The sequence below is a fragment of the Leptodactylus fuscus genome, chromosome 8 (assembly GCF_031893055.1).
Source record: "Leptodactylus fuscus isolate aLepFus1 chromosome 8, aLepFus1.hap2, whole genome shotgun sequence".
Classification (NCBI taxonomy): Eukaryota; Metazoa; Chordata; class Amphibia; order Anura; family Leptodactylidae; genus Leptodactylus; species Leptodactylus fuscus.
In genome coordinates, this window is record NC_134272.1 from 85,880,708 (window position 1) to 85,907,425 (window position 26,718).

General features: G+C 44.3%; 1 protein-coding gene across 1 annotated transcript in view; it reads right to left on the reverse strand.

Moving 5' to 3' along the window:
- THSD7B (thrombospondin type 1 domain containing 7B) overlaps positions 1-26,718 on the reverse strand; it is a 315,944-nt gene that overhangs the window by 29,858 nt on the left and 259,368 nt on the right. The window contains exons 18-22 of the mRNA XM_075284543.1: positions 20,740-20,893; positions 17,016-17,157; positions 11,108-11,223; positions 9,929-10,046; positions 171-316 (exon numbers count right to left, since the gene is read on the reverse strand). Coding sequence (XP_075140644.1) covers positions 171-316; positions 9,929-10,046; positions 11,108-11,223; positions 17,016-17,157; positions 20,740-20,893 — 676 coding nt within the window. The remainder of the gene's footprint in view (positions 1-170; positions 317-9,928; positions 10,047-11,107; positions 11,224-17,015; positions 17,158-20,739; positions 20,894-26,718) is intronic.

Sequence of the window (26,718 nt, forward strand, 5' to 3'; positions counted from 1 at the left end):
ACCGATCTGATTCCCTCGATCATAAGCATTGGACATGACTTGCTTTGGAAAACTGAATCTCTACCCCTATCATCCATTATACAGTCCATATAATTTATGTCATATATTTGCAATATTTTTTGTCCATATGGTTGCAGCATCGCAGTAGTTTTGTGCGTCATCTTACATACCTCCACTTTACACGCTGACCAGTTCCCAAAGTTCCAGTTATAGCAGGGGTACACGGCACAACTTCTGTATTGGGTGAGTTGTGATGGACAAGGTCTCCCGTCTCCTTCGGCTTGCATCTTAACATGGCGGGATCGCATCTGCTGGCCTAAGACACAAACAGAACGGTCACGTCATTGCAGTCCACAAAAGAAGGAAATGTTAACCGTAAGTTACACGGAGAGTAAAAACAGTAGCTCTAGTTAGTGGTTAGTTAGTGGTGGTTAGGGCACAACAAGCAGTCTCGTGTCCCTGGATACAAAATAAGCCTTCATGTTCAACTTAACGTCTTTCCTGTTGTATCAGTGAGGAAACCTGGTAGCCATTTCCCCAATACTGGTAGAAGAAATGACAAAGCCTCAAGATTGCAACGGATCGTCACGGTTTAAAGATTCACAGGGCTAAAGGAGGAAGTGAATAGCAGGTGCCACTTCCATCTGTGTTTGCAGAGTGCCCAGAAAACTGTGCCTCCATGTTACTAGTAACCTATTACATAAATTACCCCATGGGCATCACCTACCACCATATCGCCCGCGTCTCATTAGCCTCATCATAAAGGAAACCATGAAACACCAACACACATGGGAAAGTGCCCATGTGCCTTATCACTGTGCCACCCTAGGGCTTGCAAGAGAAGTTGATACCAAAGCCACCATCTTGGGTTTTCTCTACCTGCTCCATTTCCACACTGCTACCTTGGGATGTTACACACTACACTTGGACTTTGCAGCAGATTGTGGGTTTCCATTAGATATTCACTTGCCAGCAGCAAATATCAGCAAAATAGATGAGATTTGACGGATGCAAAGGTTGACGTGGTGGAGGACCCGTTGCGACCCCAGGAGAAATAGCTGCAAAAGTAACCCAAATTTGGGTATTTTTTTTGTCTGGTGATTTTGACTGGTGGAAAACCATGAGCGGAGTATCTCGTTGGAGCCCAGTCTAAAAATCCAAAGTCTTCAAGGCTCTATCAGTGCAATAATGTACAGACGGATACGTGTACAGTAATAGCGGCAATACAACCAAACCGCGGCACCTGCTACTTCCAAAGAACAGATATTTTCCCTCCAAACCTCAAAGGAAAAGGGAAATGTATAAAACTTGTAAATTTGTCTCGCAAATGGCTAGAAAACCTACCAGCTATTTTATATCATTATTAAGATGACAAAGAGCGGATTGCGGAGAGCGCGGAGCTCACAATTATCCCAGATGAAAACACAAATGTGATAGTGACGGGGGAAACATTGGCTGGTGCGGTGATGGCAGGAGACGGCGTATAATTAATGAATAAATTATCTGTAATTTTCGGAGGACACCTTCCTGATCCCCTCCTTTCATGCAGAGTTAATATTTCTGACGGGTCACATGTAGCGGGACACAATTAGACTCGCCTCACAATGCGGCTCCTTCGCCTTTGAAGACATGTTTTGTAATAAAGCGACCATTGATTTGCTACAACATCCCGCTATTGTTATCGCTCAACCTCATTACGGATTCACTTTCTTCTGCATCTCTCCCCGAAAAATCACTTAGGAAAGCGTGTCTCAGTGGTAATAAGTGAACCTTGTTATCTATTCTACTCTAAATGACTTTCTAAGCAAAATGTTGAGAGAAAATCCAGCTGGAAAGGGTCCGGCTTCTAGGATTGTATCGGGGGTCACCGAAATAGTTAAAGGGTAAGGCAAGCTGGAGATATAGCATCTGCTGTATGGTGGAAGATCCCATTATTGGGGGTGATGAAAGCTCAGACCTGTGATGATTTGTAAATTCCAGCAGGCAGTCGAGCTTTGTGGATTGTCTACGTCCCGCTGCTGGCGGCAATAGCACAGGACTGGTATTAAGAGTACAATTTACACTATGTGATCAAAAGTATCCGGACACCTGGCTGAAAATGGCTTACAAGTTTGTGGCGCCCTCCATCGGTAATCCTGGATACAATATGGTGTTGGCGCACCCTTAGCCTTGATGACGGCTTCCACTCTCGCAGGCAGACGTTCAATCAGGTGCTGGAAGGTTTCTTGGGGAATGGCAGCCCATTCTTCATGGAGAGGTATCGATGTAGGTCGCTGAGGCCTGGCACCAAGTCGGCGTTCCAAAACATCCCAAAGGTGTTCTATAGGATTCAGGTCAGGACTGTGTGCAGGCCAGTCCATTACAGAGATGTTATTGTGGTGTAACCACTCCGCCACAGGCCGTGCAGTATGAACAGGTGCTCCATCGTGTTGTAAGATGCAATCGCCATCCCCGAATTGCTCTTCAACAGTGGGAAGCAAGAAGGTGTTTAATACATCAATGTAGACCTGTGCCGTGATAGTGCCACGCAAAACAACAAGGGGTGCAAGCCCCCTCCATGAAAAACACCACCACACCATAACACCACCTCCGAATTTTACTGATGGCACTACACACGCTGGCAGATGACGTTCACCAGGCTTTCGCCATACCCACACCCTGCCATTGGATCGCCACATTGTGTACCGTGATTCGTCACTCCACACAACGTTTTTCCACTGTTCAATCGTCCAATGTTTACGCTCCTTACACCAAGCGAGGCGTTGTTTGGCATTGACCTGCGTGATGTGTGGCCCCCAATCACCTGACCATGTTCAAAGTCCGTGAGTTCCGCGGAGCGCCCCATTCTACTGAGGTCGCTGATATGGAGTACCTGGCAGTAGGGGGCAGCACAATGCACCGAATATGAAAAACATATGTTCACACATATGGCAGAGCTCATCTAATTATAGGGTATAACAACTACAGATATAACCTGGCGCACTGAGAAATATCAGACTAGGCAATTATAGCACATACAGCTAATGCTGATAGATAATGAATATTCATGCTGACACTCAGTATAAATATAACATACACATACTGCCTGGTGTCTCCTATATCTATGGCCCTATATCATCAGAGTCTCAAATATCAGAAAGCACTGAGCTCAAATTAATCATTATAGACAATATCTGCTGCCATATTGTGAAGTAGAACTCCAGAATGAGACCAGTGTTAAAATGCCACCACCTAAAAAATGTGATATAATATGGTATACTATGGTATGACATGCTATGATAAGTATGATATGGTATGGTATACAGTATGGTATAATATGGTATGGTATGATATAGTATATGGTATACTGTATGGTACGGTATGATATTGTACATGCTATGGTATGTTATAGTATATGGTATAGTATGAAGTGGTATATGGTATGGAATGTATATAGTATGGTGAGATGATATGGTATACAGTATGTTATGAAATGGTATATGTTATGATATGGCATATGGTATGATATGGTATATAGTATTTTATGATATGTTATGGTGTATGCTGTGGTATATGGTATGGAATGATCTATAATACTGTATGATGTGATAAGGTATATGGTATGGTAAGATATGGCATATGATATGATATGGTATATGGCAGAGATAGGCAACTCTTGGCACTCCAGCTGTTGTAAAACTACAACTCCCAGTATGTATATTTGCTCTGCTGTTCTTGGAACTCCCATGGAAGTGAATGGAGCATGATGGGAATTGTAGTTTCACAGCAGCTGGAGAGTCAAAGGTTACTGATCCCTGGTATATGGTATGCCATGATATGGTATATACAGTCTAGTATGTTATGATATAGTATGGTATGATATGGTATATATAGTATAGTATGTTATGATATAGTATGGTATAGTATGATACGGTATTGCATGGTATGATATGGTATAAATAGTATGCTATGATATGGTATATGGTATGATATGGTATGGTATATGGTATGATTTGGTCTTGCATGGTATTATATGGTATATGGTATAGTATGGTATATGGTGTGGTAGGTAATGGTATGGTATATAGTATGATATAATTTGGTATATGGTGTGATATGGTATATGGAATGGTGACACTGGCTTTGACACTATTTAGCAGATGGTTATTATTTTATGTATATTACAGAGATTACTGGCAATAATCGGATCCTAGAATGGGCCACTGTGGCTTCTATAATGTATGATGTGTAACACAGGCTCGCCATGCTGGGGGTTGTAGTGCTCTATCTATGGAGTATAATGGACCCAGAGAGCGGTTTCGTCTTCCGCTTGGGCTGACACTGACGAGTAGCTTTTGTGTCTTTTCCGTCTACGCAGATTTTTTGCGTAGATTTACCTAAAAAAATAACACGTCCTTAAAAGTCTATAAAATGTAGAAAAACAAGTGAGAACGGATCTGAGATACAAGCGAAAGAGGTTCAGGCGCTGACAGCCGCTAAAAATGGAGCTGTCACACACAAACCTCCTCACTTCTTAATAAAATATGGATCTATCTACTTGTTATAAATAGACATTGGCTTCTAACTGTGTTTATTCGCGGCTGGTTCTGCCGACGTCGTCTTTATAAGTAAGATGGTTCTAAGGCTGCGGTCATGTCGGTGGTGCGACGTCACAGCATTTCCTAGAGGAATAACAGGGGAACAAAGCAGAAACCGGACAAGAACTTACAAAAACAAAATTCAGGATATTTGACAAGGATAAACCATAGAGGATCGTCTGGTGGCTAGGGAATACCACAGCCATTGTATGTGATTGCTAAGAAGAATGTCCCTAGCAAACAGCTGAAGCATACCTCCCAACTTTTGAAGAATCGAAAGAGGGACAAAATGTGCGGCGCGCGTAGCGCGGCGCGGTAAATTTAGCCCCGCCCACTTTTGTGTTGACTCCGCCCACTCGTTAATTTTTCATGTGCCCGCACACAGTATAATCCTCCTACAGTCACCCGTAAATTATATGTCCCCCCTCTATCTCTCCCCCAGTTTCATATACACCCTTCATCTGCCCCCAGTTTCATGTCCCTCTTCCATCTCTGCCCCCAGATTCATGTCCCCCCATCTCTGCCCCCAGACTCATGTCCCTCCATCTCTGCCCCCAGATTCATGTCCCCACATCTCTGCCCCCAGATTCATGTCCCTCCATCTCTGCCCCCAGATTCATGTCCCCACATCTCTGCCCCCAGATTCATGTACCCCATCTCTGCCCCCAGATTCATGTCCTTCCATCTCTGCCCCCAGATTCATGTCCCCACATCTCTGCCCCCAGATTCATGTCCCTCCATCTCTGCCCCCAGATTCATGTCCCTCCATCTCTGCCCCCAGATTCATGTCCTCTCCATCTCTGCCCCCAGATTCATGTCCTCTCCATCTCTGCCCCCAGATTCATGTCCCCACATCTCTGCCCCCAGTGTCATGCCATCCTCTCCATCTCTGCCCCCAATGTCATGCCGTCCTCTCCTTCATCTGCCCCCAGATTCACGTTCCACCTCCACATTAAACTTACCTTCTCCTCCGCTCCCTCGCCGCTCTCTGCCCGCCTCTCTCGCTGACACATGAGGCTGAAGGAAGGAGCTGACACAGGTCAGCTCCTCGCTTCGCCGCTGCCCGCCTCTCTCCCTGACACACGCGGCTGAAGCTGCTCCCGTGCTCGCTTCGTGCTGCGTCTCTCTCTCGTTGACACATGCGGCTGAAGCAAGGAGCTGACCTGTGTCAGCTCCTCGCTTCGCCGCTCCCGCCGGCTCCTGGCTTGTACATCTCGTCTACAAGCCAGGAGCCGGTGGCAGCGGCGAAGCGAGGACCTGACACAGGTCAGCTCCTCGCTTCAGCCGCATGTGTCAGCGAGAGAGAGACGCAGCGCGAAGCAAGCACGGGAGCAGCTTCAGCCGCGTGTGTCAGGGAGAGAGGCGGGCAGCGGCGAAGCGAGGAGCTGACCTGTCAGCTCCTTGCTTCAGCCATGTGTTCAACTCAGATCTGCGTCCTCTGGACGCAGATCTGAGTTGAAATCGGGACATACCTCCCTCCAACCGGGACCACGGGACATGTCACCCAAATCGTGACTGTCCCGCGGAAATCGGGACGGTTGGGAGGTATGGCTGAAGGCAGAATTGGTAAGTAAAAGTGGAAAAGAGTCAACAAGGCGGGAACTACGAGACGTCAGGCTATGAGCAGATTGATACCCGCACCATGTTACATATTGTCCCTGATCTAGGTGCAGGACTGTCTTAGTTGCCCATAGTGACCAATCACAGCGCAGCTTTCATGCCGTATTCTGCTCCTGACAAATGAAAGCTGCCCTGTGATTGGTTACTAGGGGCAACAAAGACAGTTCTGCTTTTAGTCCTTGTCGATGGATTTCTGGTTGTTCAGGGGTTCCTGGAGTCTAATCCTGAGGTTCTGGCTTTAGGATAGGACATCAATATCGGAGTGATCGGGGATCGACATCTGGTTTCCCCTCGTTCAGCTGCTTGAAGTGGCCGAGTGTTCGGGCGGGCGTCACTTCCAATTCGCAGGCCTATGATGTCACAGTCATGAGTCAAGTGGCCTCATAGCCCCATGCCCAATGTGGTAATATTGGTAAAACTGAACCCCTAGGCACGGACCCCCGCCGATCTGATATTGATGACCTGTCCTAATCATACATATAGAAAACCCCTTCAAATATTAAACACCCCAAGGGCCACATGGTGGCTCAGTGGTTAGCACTGCAGCCTTGCAGCGCCGGGTCCTGGTGTTCAAATCCCGCCAAGGGCAAAAATCCATCTGCAAGGAGTTTGTATGTTCTCCCCATATTTACATGGATTTCCATCCCATATTCCAAAAAAAAAAAAAAAAAAAAAGACATACTGATAGGGAAAAAATGTACAATGTGAGCTCTATGTGGGGCGCACAATCTACATATATATATATATATATATATATATATATATATTAAACGCCCCTGGTTTTCACTTATCAAAACTCCGAGAACCAAGCAGAAAGTTAAGGCGACCTTGAGCAGAAATGAAGTGGAATGTTCTCTGTAGCCGATCTCCTAATTCCATCTCGCTTAATACCAGGAGAAAAGCGTTAAGTTAATCGCTCTGCCTTGCATTGCAATTCTAGAGGAAATCGAGACGCTCAGTATGCCGAAAATGAGCTGCCGCCAATTCAGATGCTAAACTCATCTGCACAGCCCCGAGACACCTCATAATCCCACAGATCAGAGTCACAGGGCATGGCGGAGGTCCCACAGATACAACAACAAGTACATGGACCGCACTAGGGTCAGCGGGTACGAGCACGGAAGGAAAATAGATAAATCCACACGTTACATGAAAAGATATTAATAAATCAATTAAAATGAAAGATATTCTGTTTACATGTACAATAATGATGCAAGTCTAAACATACATGTTAAATGGAGTGTCACCAGAACCAGCATATCACCCCAGCCCTGCAGATAGATAGGTTACTGTCACCAGAACCAGCATATCACCCCAGCCCTGCAGATAGATAGGTTACTGTCACCAGAACCAGCATATCACCCCAGCCCTGCAGATAGATAGGTTACTGTCACCAGAACCAGCATATCAGCCCAGCCCTGCAGATAGATAGGTTACTGTCACCAGAACCAGCATATCACCCCAGCCCTGCAGATAGATAGGTTACTGTCACCAGAACCAGTATATCACCCCAGCCCTGCAGATAGATAGGTTAGTGTCACCAGAATCAGTATATCACCCCAGCCCTGCAGATAGATAGGTTACTGTCACCAGACCCAGCATATCACCCCAGCCCTGCAGATAGATAGGTTACTGTCACCAGAATCAGCACATCACCCCAGCCCTGCAGATAGATAGGTTACCGTCCCCAGAACCAGCACATCACCCCAGCCCTGCAGATAGATAGGTTACTGTCACCAGAACCAGCATATCACCCCAGCCCTGCAGATAGATAGGTTACTGTCACCAGAACCAGCATATCACCCCAGCCCTGCAGATAGATAGGTTACTGTCACCAGAACCAGCATATCACCCCAGCCCTGCAGATAGATAGGTTACTGTCACCAGAACCAGCATATCACCCCAGCCCTGCAGATAGATAGGTTACTGTCACCAGACCCAGCATATCACCCCAGCCCTGCAGATAGATAGGTTAGTGTCACCAGAACCAGCATATCACTCCAGCCCTGCAGATAGATAGGTTATTATCAACAGACCAAGCAAATCACCCCAGTCCTGCAGATAGATAGGTTACTGTCACCAGAACCAGTATATCACCCCAGTCCTGCAGATAGATAGGTTAATGTCACCAGAACCAGCATATCACCCCAGCCCTGCAGAAAGATAGGTTACTGTCACCAGAACCAGCATATCACCCCAGCCCTGCAGATAGATAGGTTACTGTCACCAGACCCAGCATATCACCCCAGTCCTGCAGATAGTTAGTGTCACCAGACCCAGCATATCACCCCAGCCCTGCAGATAGATAGGTTATTATCAACAGACCAAGCAAATCACCCCAGCCCTGCAGATAGATAGGTTACTGTCACCAGTACAAGCAATATCACCCCAGCCCTGCAGATAGATAGGTTACCGTCCCCAGAACCAGCATATCACCCCAGCCCTGCAGATAGATAGGTTACTGTCACCAGAACCAGCATATCACCCCAGCCCTGCAGATAGATAGGTTACTGTCACCAGAACCAGCATATCACCCCAGCCCTGCAGATAGATAGGTTACTGTCACCAGAACCAGCATATCACCCCAGCCCTGCAGATAGATAGGTTACTGTCACCAGAACCAGCATATCACCCCAGCCCTGCAGATAGATAGGTTACTGTCACCAGACCCAGCATATCACCCCAGCCCTGCAGATAGATAGGTTAGTGTCACCAGAACCAGCATATCACCCCAGCCCTGCAGAAAGATAGGTTACTGTCACCAGAACCAGCATATCACTCCAGCCCTGCAGATAGATAGGTTATTATCAACAGACCAAGCAAATCACCCCAGTCCTGCAGATAGATAGGTTACTGTCACCAGAACCAGTATATCACCCCAGTCCTGCAGATAGATAGGTTAATGTCACCAGAACCAGCATATCACCCCAGCCCTGCAGAAAGATAGGTTACTGTCACCAGAACCAGCATATCACCCCAGCCCTGCAGATAGATAGGTTACTGTCACCAGAACCAGCATATCACCCCAGCCCTGCAGAAAGATAGGTTACTGTCACCAGAACCAGCATATCACCCCAGCCCTGCAGATAGATAGGTTACTGTCACCAGAACCAGCATATCACCCCAGCCCTGCAGAAAGATAGGTTACTGTCACCAGAACCAGCATATCACCCCAGCCCTGCAGATAGATAGGTTACTGTCACCAGACCCAGCATATCACCCCAGTCCTGCAGATAGTTAGTGTCACCAGACCCAGCATATCACCCCAGCCCTGCAGATAGATAGGTTATTATCAACAGACCAAGCAAATCACCCCAGCCCTGCAGATAGATAGGTTACTGTCACCAGTACAAGCAATATCACCCCAGCCCTGCAGATAGATAGGTTACTGTCACCAGAACCAGCATATCACCCCAGCCCTACAGATAGATAGGTTAGTGTCACCAGAACCAGTATATCACCCCAGCCCTGCAGATAGATAGGTTACTATCACCAGAACCAGCATATCACCCCAGCCCTGCAGATAGATAGGTTACTGTCACCACAACCAGCAATCACCAGCCCTGGTTCTGGTGACAGTAACCTATCTGAAGGGCTGGGGTAATATGCCAGTTCTTGTAACGTTATCTTTAATGACATCAGATTATTGGTGACAATTCTGACAAATCTTCTATATGTACATTATGGATTAGTGGTCACTACCATTATGTACAGAACTTGGTATGACTCACCTCCAACACCACATGTTTGTGAACAGGACGACCAGACGGACCAGTCAGAGACATGACAGTCAATGGTACAGTCCACCAGACACCGGAGACTCAGTTTTTCAGGTTTCTTCAATCCAAGCTATAAAACAAAACAAGCAAAACGTAAGACGACTGCAGAGAGGTGCAATATCAGCCCTAGGAGAAGGCTCACATTATTTCTCTTTAGTAACTTTAAAGGGAATCTCCACTTTTTAACAAGATGTCTTTTCTAGGATCCAAAATTCATTGCCGGTATAGGGTGACAGGTTCACTTTAAGTCCAGAAGGTGTTGGCCAGGGTTCAGTGTATACCTAGAAAACCGCTATAAAACCTCACAAATAAACATGTCCCATATGGATAATGTACAACTTCACAAAGATACCCTGCCCTCTGGTCACTAGAGTGAGAAGATTTACGATACACAGCCTTCCACTGTCAGAAAGGAGAAAAGTAACCCTTTAATGGTAAAAGTAGCAGTGGGCCAGCCGCATATAGACAAGGAAGGATGAATCCTCCCCTCTGTGTATGAGACTGTTGGAGACTTGGAGTCCCATGGACTAAGAATGGAGGAGCAGCGTCCATGTTCCCCTCCAGACCCCCATTCTCATGACTGTTGGCGTCTTAGAGGTCGGACTCCCATTAGTCAGGCTCTTATTATCTCTACGTGATATGCTGCATTCTTGAGGGACCCCTTTAATAATGTTTTTGGACTATTTTTTAATTGATTTTTTTTGCCACTCTATCTCGAGCCGTAGCGTTTTGGGGCAGGCGTCCCATTGCTCTAAATACGTTTTCTTCAGAACAATTGCATCTCGACTTCTGTCTTGAGATTTCGCAGGAGCCACTTGAGATCTCTAAATCCAATTACGCTCAGAGTCGAGAAGTTTTTTACCACAACGCTGTTAAATATCGTCTTCCCTGATGAGATATTACACAATGGCCGCCCTGACGGTAACCATAATGATTTTTTTTTTCCTTACTTTTGTACCGGTTTATTCTTTGTGGAAACTTGAGCCGGAGGTCTTGAAGTTACTAAATGTAACAACTATTGTTCCGAAAGAAAAACCGTCGTGGAGAGTGAACCGCACGCCGTCATGCTGGGCCCAGCACAGCGGAGGTTAAGAGAGGCCGGCTGGATCAGTTCTCTGAGCTAAACATTACCTGCTCACAAAAGGCCATTTTTACAGATTTTCCATCGCTGCGGGTGCAGTCTAAGAGGCGAGATTTTATTCCCTCTCCGCAGACGGCCTTTTCACTCAGCTGACAGGCGCTCCACTCTGAAATCACCAACAAAACCCATTTAGATTCAGACACCGCAATACATTATCCATTTTACTACATCATTGACCCTTTAAGTCCCACTTCAGCTCCTAAAATCATTTACAATTACTCGCCACGTTATAGGATTCCATCCCTCGGGTATTCCCCGTATGCAAGGAAATAGATGCGCAATCTTTACGTAATCTTACAGTCACAAACCCCCTATAGGATGGCGTCCATGGAAGAGACTGAAAATAGAGAAGCGGAAAGATCTACATGCTTCATATTGGTTATTTCAGTCACTTTCCCATGATGCCTCACTTCTGCCGCCATCATTCCTGACACCGGCGTCATCAAAAGTGAATGACCTCTTAGAGGGGTCGTGCAGGACGAGAAAACATGGCTGCATTCTGCTTCTCAGGAAGTGACATCGTGTTCTTGGGTCACATGGCCATGCCGTAGCTCAGTCCCAATCGTAATGTGACAGACGTGACCAAGGAACATGATGTCACTTTCTTGGAAGACAAAAACAGCCATGTTTTTGAGCCTTGCACATCCCCTTTAACGGATTTTCTGGCCGCATACTGATTTTTCACAGACTCTGGATTGGTCATCGCTTTGGGGCTGGAAAACCCCTTTAATGACGGCCATTTTCCATGGTCTATGACCAGCAACTTTTTCCCTATGGAAATTTTTATGTAGGGGACACAAAGTTTTCCATTGCCAGGATCAGAATGGGCCTATAATTTGAGGTCGAAACCTCAGATTCTGCTTTGTTTTCTCGCCCACCCGATCCCTGTGACGTAACGCCAAAGTAGATTTCCCCACTGATTAGGTTCCGATGAAGGGACCTTAACGGCGGGTAGTCTCACGCCGCGGACTCTGTGGTTAATACAGATGTGGAATCTGCAGCAAGATTGAGCAGGACATATATGTTTTCTCAAAAAATCAAGGCGCAATCTGTTGGTGATTTGGAGGAAGAATCCATCTAAAAATCAGTGCCAGATTCTGCCATGTGAACGGGTCCTTATATACACTACAGTTTTCGGCACCCGATGGATCATATGACCATTGGATGGACGCTAAAGAGTCTTTATGCAAAAAATTGCAACTTTTTCACTTGTGGTTGTGGGAAGAAGTGTGGGAGGGGCCACCGGCCCTGCAACATTTATCATTAATGGCGGTTCAATGGCGCAAATTTTAGTGCATGCACCTGACATTTGAGGTGGATTGTACCTTGCCATAAATGGGGTGCACCCACTGGCGGTGCAGGGGCTATAAAGACAAAAGTGGTCATAAATCTGCCCCCTGAGGGCTGAGTGTACAAGGACTAGGAGTCAGATTGTCAACGAAAAACAGGCAAGGGGGCGTGACTCCACCTCTGATTGGAGGTCTGAGCCACACCCCTTTGTCTGTCACCAGTCACTTGACATTAGAGAGTCACATCTCAAGCACCAGTTACTATTAAAGGATCAAAAGAACTTGCCAAATACTGAAGCCAACCAATCGGTGCCAATTAGCACATGGCAGCAAATGGTTTCTGAGAATTTTAGGAAAACGACCCCCCCCCCCCCCCCTTCCCCAGTGAGACTGACGTGTGACAGCAAGAAACCCCGAGCGTCTGACACTGGAACCGATCCCAAAAAATCCCATCACCAGATAATGACAGATGCTACGAGGGGATATTGTTATAGATATTACAGTGGATGGTAATGGATGGAACAGTCCATAATTAAGCAATTACATGAATTTCAACCAAAATTAATTACATTTTATCATTGTTTTATAATTACATTGAAGACGGTCATTTGCATTTTAATTAAACGTCTGTTTTACATTATAATAAGCGAGAAATTTCTGCGAATATTTTATAGTGAGTAAAGATGGGGCGGGTTTTGTTTGATCGGTGCCGGGAGTTCGAGATTATTAGGAGGCTGGTGAAATATTACATGGTGGTAGATCTGGGCCAAAACTGCAGTGCAATCTATTGTTCTCTGCTATCAGCCATTACAGCCGGGAGAGGCGGAATACAGACCACGTGACTCTGCATATTACATGGACTCTACTATAGAGGCACCGCACCTGCACTGACGCTATCCCTGACTGCTGTGCAAGTGAATGTACTCTAGTGTTCTCTGTTATCAGGATCATGGTTCAATATAACATCTGAATAGGGTTGATAGCGCCTACATGGTTAATATGGGGCAGTGATGTACAGCAGAATAGTGAGCGCAGCTCTGGAGTATAATACAGGATAAGTAATGTAATGTATGTACACAGTGACTGTACCAACAGAATAGTGAGCGCAGCTCTGGAGTATAATACAGGATAAGTAATGTAATGTATGTACACAGTGACTGTACCAGCAGAATAGTGAGCGCAGCTCTGGAGTATAATACAGGATAAGTAATGTAATGTATGTACACAGTGACTGCACCAGCAGAATAGTGAGCGCAGCTCTGGAGTATAATACAGGATAAGTAATGTAATGTATGTACACAGTGACTGCACCAGCAGAATAGTGAGTGCAGCTCTGGAGTATAATACAGGATAAGTAATGTAATGTATGTACACAGTGACTGCACCAGCAGAATAGTGAGCGCAGCTCTGGAGTATAATACAGGATAAGTAATGTAATGTATGTACACAGTGACTGCACCAGCAGAATAGTGAGCGCAGCTCTGGGGTATAATACAGGATAAGTAATGTAATGTATGTACAGTGACTGTACCAGCAGAATAGTGAGTGCAGCTCTGGAGTATAATACAGGATAAGTAATGTACGTACACAGTGACTGCACCAGCAGAATAGTGAGCGCAGCTCTGGGGTATAATACAGGATAAGTAATGTAATGTATGTACACAGTGACTGCACCAGCAGAATAGTGAGCGCAGCTCTGGTGTATAATACAGGATAAGTAATGTAATGTATGTACAGTGACTGTACCAGCAGAATAGTGAGCGCAGCTCTGGAGTATAATACAGGATAAGTAATGTAATGTATGTACACAGTGACTGTACCAGCAGAATAGTGAGTGCAGCTCTGGAGTATAATACAGGATAAGTAATGTAATGTATGTACACACTGACTGTACCAGCAGAATAGTGAGCACAGCTCTGGAGTATAATACAGGATAAGTAATGTAATGTATGTACACAGTGACTGCACCAGCAGAATAGTGAGCGCAGCTCTGGAGTATAATACAGGATAAGTAATGTAATGTATGTACACAGTGACTGCGCCAGCAGAATAGTGAGCGCAGCTCTGGAGTATAATACAGGGTATAATTTAGGATCAGTACAGGATAATTGATATTATGAATTTACAAAGAGGCTCAACTTTTTACGTCCATGTAAACAGAAATGCAGAACATTCCCTTTAATGTCCACATCGCTATGAACTATCCACTGGTGGGTCCGTCCAGAGCAGGATATTAGCAGTGATACTACTAACTAGTGTCTATCTATATGATAGAGGGCAAAGATTATAAATTACACTTTGGGATTTGAAGTCTCAAAGTTTTCTATTAGCAAACTTGTTGAGATGTGGACGATATTAATGTGCCCAGGACCACAAGTAATGATGCGTGAACTCAGTGTATTTATGGGCCTAAGAAATATACAATTAATAATTCTTCTCCCGGTGCATCATTAAACCAGTTAATGACTATATACTGAGAGGGAAAATTACACCAGCGATTTTATAGGTTCAAGAAATATATTTCTACAGACAGTTAAATCCTACAATACTGACATGAAGGGGCAATGTGCTATTAATGATAACAAATGTGTGAATGATCCAATATCATCCATTTATGTTCTAGAACATCTATCCATCTATAGTATCTACTGTATCTATCTATAATATCTATCTATAGTATCAATGTGCTGTATATGTGTACTCTATCTATCCATCTATCTATCTATCTATCTATCTATCTATCTCCTATCTATCTATCTATCTATCTATCTATCTATCTATCTATCTCCTATCTATCTATCTATCTATCTATCTATCTATCTGTCTGTCTGTCTGTCTGTCTGTCTGTCTGTCTGTCTGTCTGTCTATCTATCTATCTAATCAGGGTACTGTATCTGTGCACTATATCTTATTGCCTTGTATGATGTGTATCTCAGGTTTCATCCTTGTGATGGGTAGGTAATCTCTGCTTAGGGCATCTTCAATCAGTTTTTCCCTGGACACTAGGTCATGTCAACATCATATTTCTGAAGTGTAAAAGCATAAACTGAAGGCTCTTTGGGATATTTGGCAGCGGTTTCTTTTGTAATGCTCTCCAAAGGTTTATGATCAGAATGCCCCATTACATATATCTATCATCTACCTCCTATCTATCTCCTATCTATCTATCTATCTATCTATCTATCTATCTCTCTATCCCCTATCTATCTATCTATCTATCTATCTATCTATCTATCTATCTATCATCTACCTCCTATCTACCTCCTATCTATCTCCTATCTATCTATCTATCTATCTATCTATCTATCTATCTATCTATCTATCTATCTATCTCCTATCTATCTATCTATCTATCTATCTATCTCATATCTATCTATCTATCTATCTATCTATCTCATATCTATCTATCTATCTATCTATCTATCTCATATCTATCTATCTATCTATCTATCTATCCATCTATCATCTCCTATCTATCTATCTATCTATCTATCTATCTCCTATCTATCTATCTATCTATCTATCTATCTATCTATCTATCTCCTATCTATCTATCTATCTATCTCATATCTATCTATCTATCTATCTATCTCATATCTATCTATCTATCTATCTATCTATCTATCTATCTATCTATCTCATATCTATCTATCTATCTATCTATCTATCTATCTATCTCATATCTATCTATCTATCTATCTATCTCATATCTATCTATCTCCTATCTATCTATTTATCTATCATCTATCTATCTCCTATCTATCTATCTCCTATCTATCTATCTATCTATCTATCTATCTCATATCTATCTATCTATCTATCTATCTATCTATCTATCTATCTATCCATCTGTTATCTATTTATTCATCTATATCTTACCTACCTATCTGAAGGAATTATCCAGACTGGTGTACTAGACATTGGCCATGATAAACCCCCTTTTTTGTTCAGTTTCAGCCACATACATATGTCTGCAGTGAGCTCCCCCTAGTGATGAGGGCAAGAAATGATCAAACTCTCAAAAATGTGAGAGCTGTTACCAGATTGGTTGCTGTAGGCAATGCCACCATTTTTCTTTGCACTGTAAATCTTTACACACATTAAAGAGACTGTCCAAGACATTGATGGCCTCTCCATATCCCTAGGGTAAGCCAAGTGACGTCATGGCCATCCCACTACACAGTGCACTGAGCCATCTGCTTACAGTTCCATGCACTGCGTAGATCAAGTGTTGGCCCCCATGAATCTGATACTGATGACCTATCTTAAAGGGGTTGTGCTGTGATACTGATCAGTTTGCGTCTTGGACTACCCCTTTAAGATTCCAATGAAATCCCTAAAGGTAATAGAGGCCCCTTCTTCCCACCCTATAACCCAGCCCCAGTATCCGGGATCTCTGTCCGTCAGCTTTGTCTGGGGATCGGTTCATTATGTAGCAAAGTTTCTGTATAAAATCCCCTGAGCGAGTGACAGAAATGTGACGAGAGTAGAAGCCAATGAATGAATAATCTGCGGACACATCCGGCGTAGCTGTCACCATGGTGTCTCTGGAGGGATTTATTACCCCGCTGGTCGTACAGATTATAATATCCGGGGGGTGCACTCGTACCTGTGACATTATACTGGTAGAGGAAACAATTACTGTTCAGGACGCACGCCTCGGTTTCCAAGTCCTCGGGACAAGTTTTTCTGTTTGTCGGAATTCTCAGTGGAAATCTCGCCCTTGACCTCGTAGAGTTGGTGTCGCATGACTGATGGAAAGCAGAGGAGAAGACGGTTACTATCATGAACGTGGTTTCTGTAGGACACAAAAGCTGCTCGACAGACACATGAGATTGTGGTGGAGAGATCCGGAGCCAAACAGACAAAAACATAGGAAAGGATTCGAAAAATGTGCGTTACCCAAATTTACTAACATTGCCAAATCTATCCATGGTTTGTCATAATTAGCTCTTCAGGGGTCTTGGACAACTCAATGGTGATCACAAGAACAGGAGATGGGCAGGCGTAGGAGCTTGCATAGTCACTACCTGCACCCACCACTAGGGGTGCACTTATACACTCACACTGAGTTCAATACCAGCTTGATAAACCAAGCTCCCTCTAGTGGTGACGGCAAACATCCAGAAAACCAGAGCCCCCTATATGCAGCTATAATGTAAAGATTTTTATTTTGAGGATGACACGTTTATGGTCTCCGCGCACGTTTGCTTTCCAATGACCGGTTCCCAGTGCAGACGATTAACAGCCGGCGCTGACAGTTATTAAACGTCTGTCAATAATTCACTATCCCACATTTCATTGTACGTTCTCTTGTGACTAATTAACTTCCCGCGATCCCTCGCTCAGCACCGGCAGCTCGATGAATTACTGCGGACTGATAAGCGCAAATAAAGTGGAAAACACAGCAAAACGTCCAGCGAGGAAACCGGAAATTGGAGGGATTTTATTACACTTATGAAAGGGGCGATTCATTAGCTAGAAGGATAGGGGTCTGCGTCCTATGAATACGGGAGCGGCAGCTGATAATGGGAAACAACAGTGAATTCATTTACCGAGTCTGTCCGGAGAGAAACTATTAATAACCCCGGTGGAGGGGCGAGGAGGGTAGTAATCTGCCATCTGTGTGTAGGGGACGTCAGCAGATTCTCTCCATAGTCTTCATTGTGGTCTCTATATATACAGGAGGGGGTTTCATCTTCACCCCCAAGTAGATTAATTAGACTGAACCGAGTAATGATGAGCGGACAGAGCACATATTGGTACGCTCCATGGACGGGGGAGTCAGAAATGTGACAGTTATATGTATAGTGTCAATGTGAGTCCCAATAGAAGTGACGGCAGATGTGTTCATTGATCAGATATAGGAAAGACTGACAAAACTGTTCTAAATTACCAGTAAGATCCCTTGGAAACTTGGATGGATCCCAGCCAAACAAGAGCAGGGTGTCCACAAACCCACCCAAAATAGGCATTTTAACCCAGATTAGGGATCGGTGTGGCCCTGGGGCAATGCCCATCCTAAGAATAGGTTATAAGTAACCCCTGTAATACCCCTTTAAACATCCCCCCTGTTCCCAGGAATACGGATGTTGCAAACTAGCGTATATTTGCATTCTGGAACACCTGAATTATTAAAAGGAATGTATTACCAATTGTATCAAATATTTATAGAATGTATGTATTAAATCCATTATTAATTTATTACAATGTATCACTTTTTTTTTGTTAGATTCTGTATATGGTTATGGAACCGCCATCTTGCCTTAGCTCCTCCTCCTGATCTGATTTACAGCACAATCATGACCATAGGAAGCAATAATCTGGAACTGACTCATTGAGGTCTATGGGAGAGTTTTCTGTACATAGGGAGGGGGAAGAGATAAGCTGTGACATCATCTATTGTCAGTAGTGGATGTGATGGGGTGTTATCTTCTATTGTAATTCCGTCTGGTCTGTGATGTAAATCAGGTGACATCTGCAAACAAAACCCCAACAAAATTGTTAGTCTATTATTAGGCTTTGTGACCAGAGTGAATATTGCAGGATTAATATATAGATTAGTAAAAAAGTGGTGTAAAAAGTAAATCATTCTTGGGTGACACAATCCCTTTAAGAGGCCAGAGCGTCTTAATAATTCAGAGCCTGTTAGCAGCAGCTGGAGAAAGGATAAGACTGACGGACAGAAGACCAGTCTTAATAAATTCGCTCCAATATATTCAGATCTTCCTTGATGCAAAGCATCTAAAACAATGAAAATATAAGACAGAGGTGACTGTCACTCCTCCGCACCGAGCCGCCATCCATCTCCATATTTATCCATATTCAACATGTTTCCCAGGAATACATTCTGGTGTTGATTTTAATGAATGTGATCCTCTCCGGCAGGGGGAGGACACGCCGAGAAGACATCCAGGTCTCACATGGCCTCTCCATAAATGTGTCCATGTCGTTTATGCAAATTTCACAATAGAGAAAAATACAAAGAAAAAAAACACAAAAAAAATAGATCAGCAGAAGGAGGAGAAGCGGCTCTCACAAACAAGACGCCGTTTTGTACGTTCAGAATCCAAATTGGCAGCGAAGAAGAGACGGACAATTTCCGGCGGAGTCAAGTGTACAACATCAATGCAATTTAATTCCGGCGGCGGGTGAATAGTAATGAGTCGCTATTGTGTTTGGAGCGATTCGACACAAATATATTGTGCAGATGAAAATCCTCTTATTATTGAGCTCCCTCCTTCATCTGGAGGAAGTCCCCCTGAAAATTGTATTCTGCATGTTTGTCTTAGGTAAATGATTGTGATGGAAATGGCGTTATTTAGATTTACAACACAATCGTAATCACCTAGGAGGATAGATGGCGCACGCATAGAGATGTCACCATGGGGGTAGGCAGCGGACCCACAGCTAAGAAGGCTCATCTCTACTATGCAGAGGTAATGGATAGCAAAGTGCAAAGCATTGAAAGACTGGCCAATACTGCCCATTATGGGGCGCCTCCGAAATTTGGTAATAGGGGGAGTTTACTTGTTACTCCCCTGGGATTGTGGGATTTGGCAAGTGAAAATGTGGAATGGTTTAATGTTAGATGCTACACATCTACCTAATACCAGGATTATATTGATATTACAAGATTACATACTTGCACCCTTGGAGAATTAGGGAGTTTAGTTAGGTCAAGTACAGCTACATTTCCTTATATTGGCATAACCGATTCCATGTTTTTCAAACAGGGATCCCTCTTTACTATATCCACATTTCCTAATAGGGCCCGAGGGTTGTCTTTCTAAAATGTGTTACCCTAGATCACAATAAATTGCATTATTTACTATAATGTACATGATTTACTCTATTGTATATGATCCCTGCACCCCTGGATAATAGGGGAGCTTAGTTCTATTTGACTTAAATACATTGTAACATTTGCCAGAGTTGTCTCGAGTCCCAGTTGGGCTCACAGTCTAATTTCTTCATTCCCCCTCAATCTCTACTCTATGAATACGAAAACCTATTAGTATATTTTTTTTTTATAATGAAAGAGTTAATCCGATTTTTCAGGAGTCCATAAATGTGCAAGGAAAATACAGACTCCGATTTAGGTTTGCAACATTTAGGACATTTAGGCCTGCACAGATGACCTCAACCGCTCCAGCAATAGCCGCTGTGGGGTGAAGTAGTTCATTCTCTTGCCCAACTTTACGATCAATCAAAATTTGATGGCAACGTTTGCAAAAAATGAGAACAATCCCAGCAAGTCTGGAACTGTTCCTTGTTCTATTTAGGCTTCTGCATGTAACATAGTTACTCCGTGTAAGAAGTTATTATCTTACCTCAGTGCATTGGCTCCACTGACCCCAGGTAGACATCACACATTCCCCGGGGCATGATATGGCGCACTCCTGCCTGCTCGAGGGGACCTCCAGGTGGTTACAGTGTGTATCATTGACAAAGGCGTCCTCTGCATTCTCAGAAACATTCACACATCTAGGAGAAAACATAAAGACGTTGGTTTGTTGGTTCACAAAATTTTGGGGGACGGTTAGTAAAATGAGGCAGCGTATTGCAAGGTCCCATGCACATGGGCCATCATGTGGACATTCCTAGTTGATATCCTTATGCTATTGAATACATACGGGCTGATGGAACATTGCATTGGGTGTGTTGCATTGTGAGTTGCGCCAGAGCCCAGGAGAGGTAAGTAGCACTGTTTTATATTTGTCGTAGTATTTTTTGAACCAAAAAGTCAGGGTAAGCAGAAACAAATGGTCGCTTACCTGCTGGGGTTGTGTGAGACACAACCACCTCTATAGTGTATCTTAGGAAGGTAAACGTGGGCGGCAGCTGGATATACGTCTGGGAGACGTCAAGGCAACAATATTGGGGGTTGACCTTCTCACTCAAGGGGAGAACAGAAGAACCGCGCTCGCCCGGGTAAATTAACAAACTTTATTTGCACAACGCGTTTCGAGCCTATCTTGGTCTTTCTCAAGTGCATACAGATATCCTTCCCACAGTGGATGATGGGTGTGTGAATCCACTGTGGGAAGGTTATCTGTATGCACTTGAGAAAGACAAAGATAGGCTCGAAACGCGTTGTGCAAATAAAGTTTGTTGATTTACCCGGGCGAGCGCGGTTCCTCTGTTCTCCCCTCGAGTGAGAAGGTCCACCCCCAATATTGTTCCGCCACCTTTGTAGCACTTGTGTCTTTTCATGTGGCAAAGGACCTTAGGGTCCCCTTGACCACCATGGACTATGTTTACTATAGTTATACCCCTGCTGGCCACCAGTACGCCATATTGAACACCATATTTCTATATTTTATGAATCCACCTTCCATTATCCAATTGTGCTGTCTACCTGGAACAGAACTGGGTCATAAATAGCTATAAAAAACACAATTTTTCAACAAAATTTTTTTTAAAATTAAAATAAAAAAAATTACAAAAAAATAAAATCCAAAAATAAACCTAATTTTAAAATATCATTTAAAAAGTAGTAAAATTCTGCAGAAAACGTCTTTAGCCGGTGATCTTGTGGCTGAAAGCAATTACATTACAAAGGAGAATAAAACGTCTTTTTAGCAGATAAAGTCCGTCCCGATGATGAATGAGGTCTCCGAACGCACCGCCAGCGCACTGTAGCGGCCCCGTGTGCCGGCTAGTCATGTAGACACGTCTCATTTGATAGAATGCCCCCTGCTCTCCTGCCTACATTAACATCACATGCATTTTCCCGGCCTATATTTCACGCTCGCGGTGAACGCCTTCATGTCAATGGGGCTCCGGCAATTTCTCTATGTAAATATAATCTAAGTGCGGGGATAAAGAATTGGATTTGTTAACCTGAGCTTTTTTACATATTCACAAGGCGCACCTCCATAACCCCGTATGCAGTCATTCATCATGGGCATTATAATACAAGATCCAAATACATAATTCCAAATCATTCCATATTTTATGGCAAGGGGTCCACTTCATCTTTCGGGCAGATTCATGAGTAAAATATGATGCTAAATTTCCATATAAATGATGGTATTTTAATAACTCAGAAAAAAAAAATAATTCTGTGAAATGTGTTAATATCTGTGTTATACATTATACACCTTTGGGGCTATATAATCTGAAATATTCATTTAAGGGACATCCCTAAGGACTCCTTTAAAAAGAATCCAATGTCTAGCCCTTCAATCGGCACCGCTCCACTGATTCTGGCACAGTTGGAATTTTTTCTCTAGCCCTCACCATTCCTGAGCAATCTGTATTGTAAGTTTCAGCTCAATATGCTAATTAGGATCTCTACTGTCAGGTGGGCGGGCCTAGACTGGGACAGAGAGAGGAGCACCACCCACTGACAGTAGGGAGCATAATTGTGCTGAAAGTAACAGAAAGGATAGCTCAGGAACGGTGGGGGCTAGGAGAAAAAATCCAACTGTGCCAGGATCTGTGGATTGGCAGCTATTTAAGGATGCAAAGATTTGGAGTCGGTGGAGTAGGTGACAGGTCCTCTTTAAGGTAAAGAGACTATATGTTCTCCATGTCTGGGAAACTACTCAAGTGTGTGAGCAAGAAGACACACAAGCCAACATCCACAGAAGATCTGGGCTTAGTTCTCCAAGATGGCGGCGGGAACAACCTCCCTGCCCAGTGCTGCCAAAAGCTGTCTGGAAGTACCGAGAAGAACTGATGGAAGGCAAAGGGTAAAGGTCACACCAAATATCGATGGGGTTTAGATTTCAATCACTTCATTTTATTAATTGACAAAAGTAAATCATTGAGCCTTCTGTTTGTAAAATCATTCTCCCACCTCTGCCTATAACTTTTGCACAGCACTATACACCTGTATTTGCCTCATTAGATTACCACTGCCTCTCTCTTCCTCACTCCTCTGCCCTATATATTACTATGCTTATTATTTCCAGAATCTGTATCATTAATCACCAGGATCCGTGAGAACCGCTCTATAGGTCCCTGGTGAATATACATTTTTAAAAAGAATCGGTCAGGTGACTCGCGCAGCCCAAACCTCAGGCGACAGGAAATCCCGACAGGCCCTCTCCTTACAAATAACATTTTTTTTCTACCATGAATAACTAAAGGCATTTTGAAGAAAATGGGAGATTTCTCAAGAGGGAAGTTTTAAAGTCAATTTTGCTGGAGTCTACAATCATGTATCATGCATACAATGGCTGGTTATCAGGAGGACACTACATGTATGAGAAGATAACCCGACCACAATAAGGACATCATGGCTGGTTATCAGGAGGGGACACTACATGTATGAGAAGATAACCCGACCACAATAAGGACATCATGGCTGGTTATCAGGTGGACACTACATGTATGAGAAGATAACCTGACCACAATAAGGACATCATGGCTGGTTATCAGGAGGACACTACATGTATGAGAAGATAACCTGACCACAATAAGGACATCATGGCTGGTTATCAGGTGGACACTACATGTATGAGAAGATAACCCGACCACAATAAGGACATCATGGCTGGTTATCAGGAGGACACTACATGTATGAGAAGATAACCCGACCACAATAAGGACATCATGGCTGTTATCAGGAGGACACTACATGTATGAGAAGATAACCCGACCACAATAAGGACATCATGGCTGGTTATCAGGAGGGGACACTACATGTATGAGAAGATAACCTGACCACAATAAGGACATCATGGCTGGTTATCAGGAGGACACTACATGTATGAGAAGATAACCGGACCACAATAAGGACATCATGGCTGGTTATCAGGAGAGACACTACATGTATGAGAAGATAACCTGACCACAATAAGGACATCATGGCTGGTTATCAGGAGACACTACATGTATGAGAAGATAACCCGACCACAATAAGGACATCATGGCTGGTTATCAGGAGGACACTACATGTATGAGAAGATAACCTGACCACAATAAGGACATCATGGCTGGTTATCAGGAGAGACACTACATGTATGAGAAGATAACCCGACCACAATAAGGACATCATGGCTGGTTATCAGGAGGACACTACATGTATGAGAAGATAACCCGACCACAATAAGGACATCATGGCTGGTTATCAGGAGGACACTACATGTATGAGAAGATAACCCAAGCACAATAAGGACATCATGGCTGGTTATCAGGAGGGATACTATATGTATGAGAAGATAACCCGACCACAATAAGGACATCATGGCTTCGTTATCAAGAAGATAAGATAATCCTTTAATAGTCCCACATTGGGGAAATTTCAGTATGCTACAGCAGCCTAGTAATACAGATACAGGGATAATACACAGTAATATATTACAGACGTAGACACACATATGCTGAGAAGAGAAGATATACTAGGAGTCCATAGCAGCTAAGGAACGGAAGAGAAAGAAGGAAGACTTCATGGTCATCATCATAATCATTAGTTCTCTGTGCGGAGTGTCTTCGCTTGGTCTGATGTAGATTATACAGCCTGGTCGCGGTTGGAAGGAAGGACTTGCGATAGCTCCTTCTCACACTTGGGGTGAAGCAGACGGTCACTTACAGTGCTGCCAAGTCCCATCAGGGTCCCATACATGGGGTGGGATTTGTTCTCCCGCATGGAGGTCACCACAGACAGTATCCTTCTGTCACCCACCACCTGTACTGGGTCCAAGGGGCTCCCCAGGACAGAGCTGGCCCTCCTGATCAGCCTGTCAAGTCTATTTCTGTTCCTGGTAGGACACTTATAATGGAATCCACCGGGTTTCCGCCTGGTTTCTCCCCAAAAAGAGCAAAAAACGGGTTTGGGGCGGAAACCCTGACCTCAGATCCTCCAATGACCTCCTACTCCGCTCCGCTCTCATCCGCTCCTCACACAACCGTCTCCAAGATTTCTCCCGTGCATCCCCCATACTCTGGAACTCCTTACCAAGACACATAAGGCTGACCCCCACAATCACAGGATTCAAGAAGGCCCTGAAGACTCATCTATTCAGGAAGGCCTACACCCCCCAATAACACTATCACCGCACCGCCATCTGTACAGTCTCTACCCTCACCTTCTGTCTCTACCCCCCTTCCCTCATAGATTGTAAGCCCTTGTGGGCAGGGCCCTCTACCCCACTGTGCCAGTCAGCCATTGTTAGTATTATATCTGTTTGTATATTTTTTTTTTCTTATGTAGATTGTCAGCCCCCTATAGGTATCACAATGTACTTTTTTTTTTCTTATCAGTATGTCTTTGTAGAATGGGAGGAAATCCACGCAACATACAAACTCCTTGCAGATGTTGTTCCCAGCAGGATTTGAACCCAGGACTCCAGCGCTGCAAGCAGGGGTGAGCCTGCTCCTTTCGCCGCCCGAGGCTAACTGCAGAAAGCCGCCCCCCCCCCCCTGCCGGGAGGAGGGCGCGGGTCGGGGGCGTTGTCGGGCAAATCGTGGGCGTGGCCGAGCGAAGGGGGCGGGGTTTAGCCCCGTTTGCCGGTAGAGAGTAGGCCCGGAGACTGCCTGCTCTCTGCCTGAGCGTGAGGGGAGGCTGCTGGGGCAGCGCTGCTCCAGTGGCCTCCCCAAACCACCGTTCGGTGATAAGCCAGTCCAGGACAGCTTGTCCTGGACTGGCTTAGGTTAGCAATAATGCCGCCCTCCCTGGGGCCCTGGCATAGCGCCGCCTGAAGCACTGCAAGCCTACAGTGCTAACCACAGAGCCACCGTGTTGCCCCGATCTGTTTGTATATTTTGTACAGCACCATGGAATTAATGGTGCTATATAAATAAATAATAATATGCAAATATACACAGGCCACGCCTCTTTATGGCCCTATTCATGGGGAAAGACCTACAAAACCCAGCGTTGCGGGACGTTGCGTCACTTTATGTAGATTTCTCATTTCGTATCCTCCGGAATTACAGCCCCTCCCCATACAGGGTTTGTTTCTTGATATTTACACTCAGGTTTATGTACAGTGTATGAAAATGACAAAATCCTCATAAATCTCCATAACCTTCATACACATTCCAATTATTGTATTCATATGTTATAGAAATGTCAGCCGTGCGTCATAAAATCCCGGGCTAAAAAGATTCTGGAATTTAATTAAATGTATTTTAGTATTATAGTCTAACCCTACAGACAGCGCAGCAATTCCGGGGCGATGATTTAGCCGCCGCGTCACAATTCATTAAAGTGTCGGAAACTTAACCACTGAGTCACCTGCGCAAAAAATAAATGAATCAGCGTCGGCGAAAATTCCTGCTTTGATGTTGTAGCGCGGCCGTTCTGATCACCGGGTGTCGTGTCCGCCACGGTCACTAATCAATGAAATGGATTACCA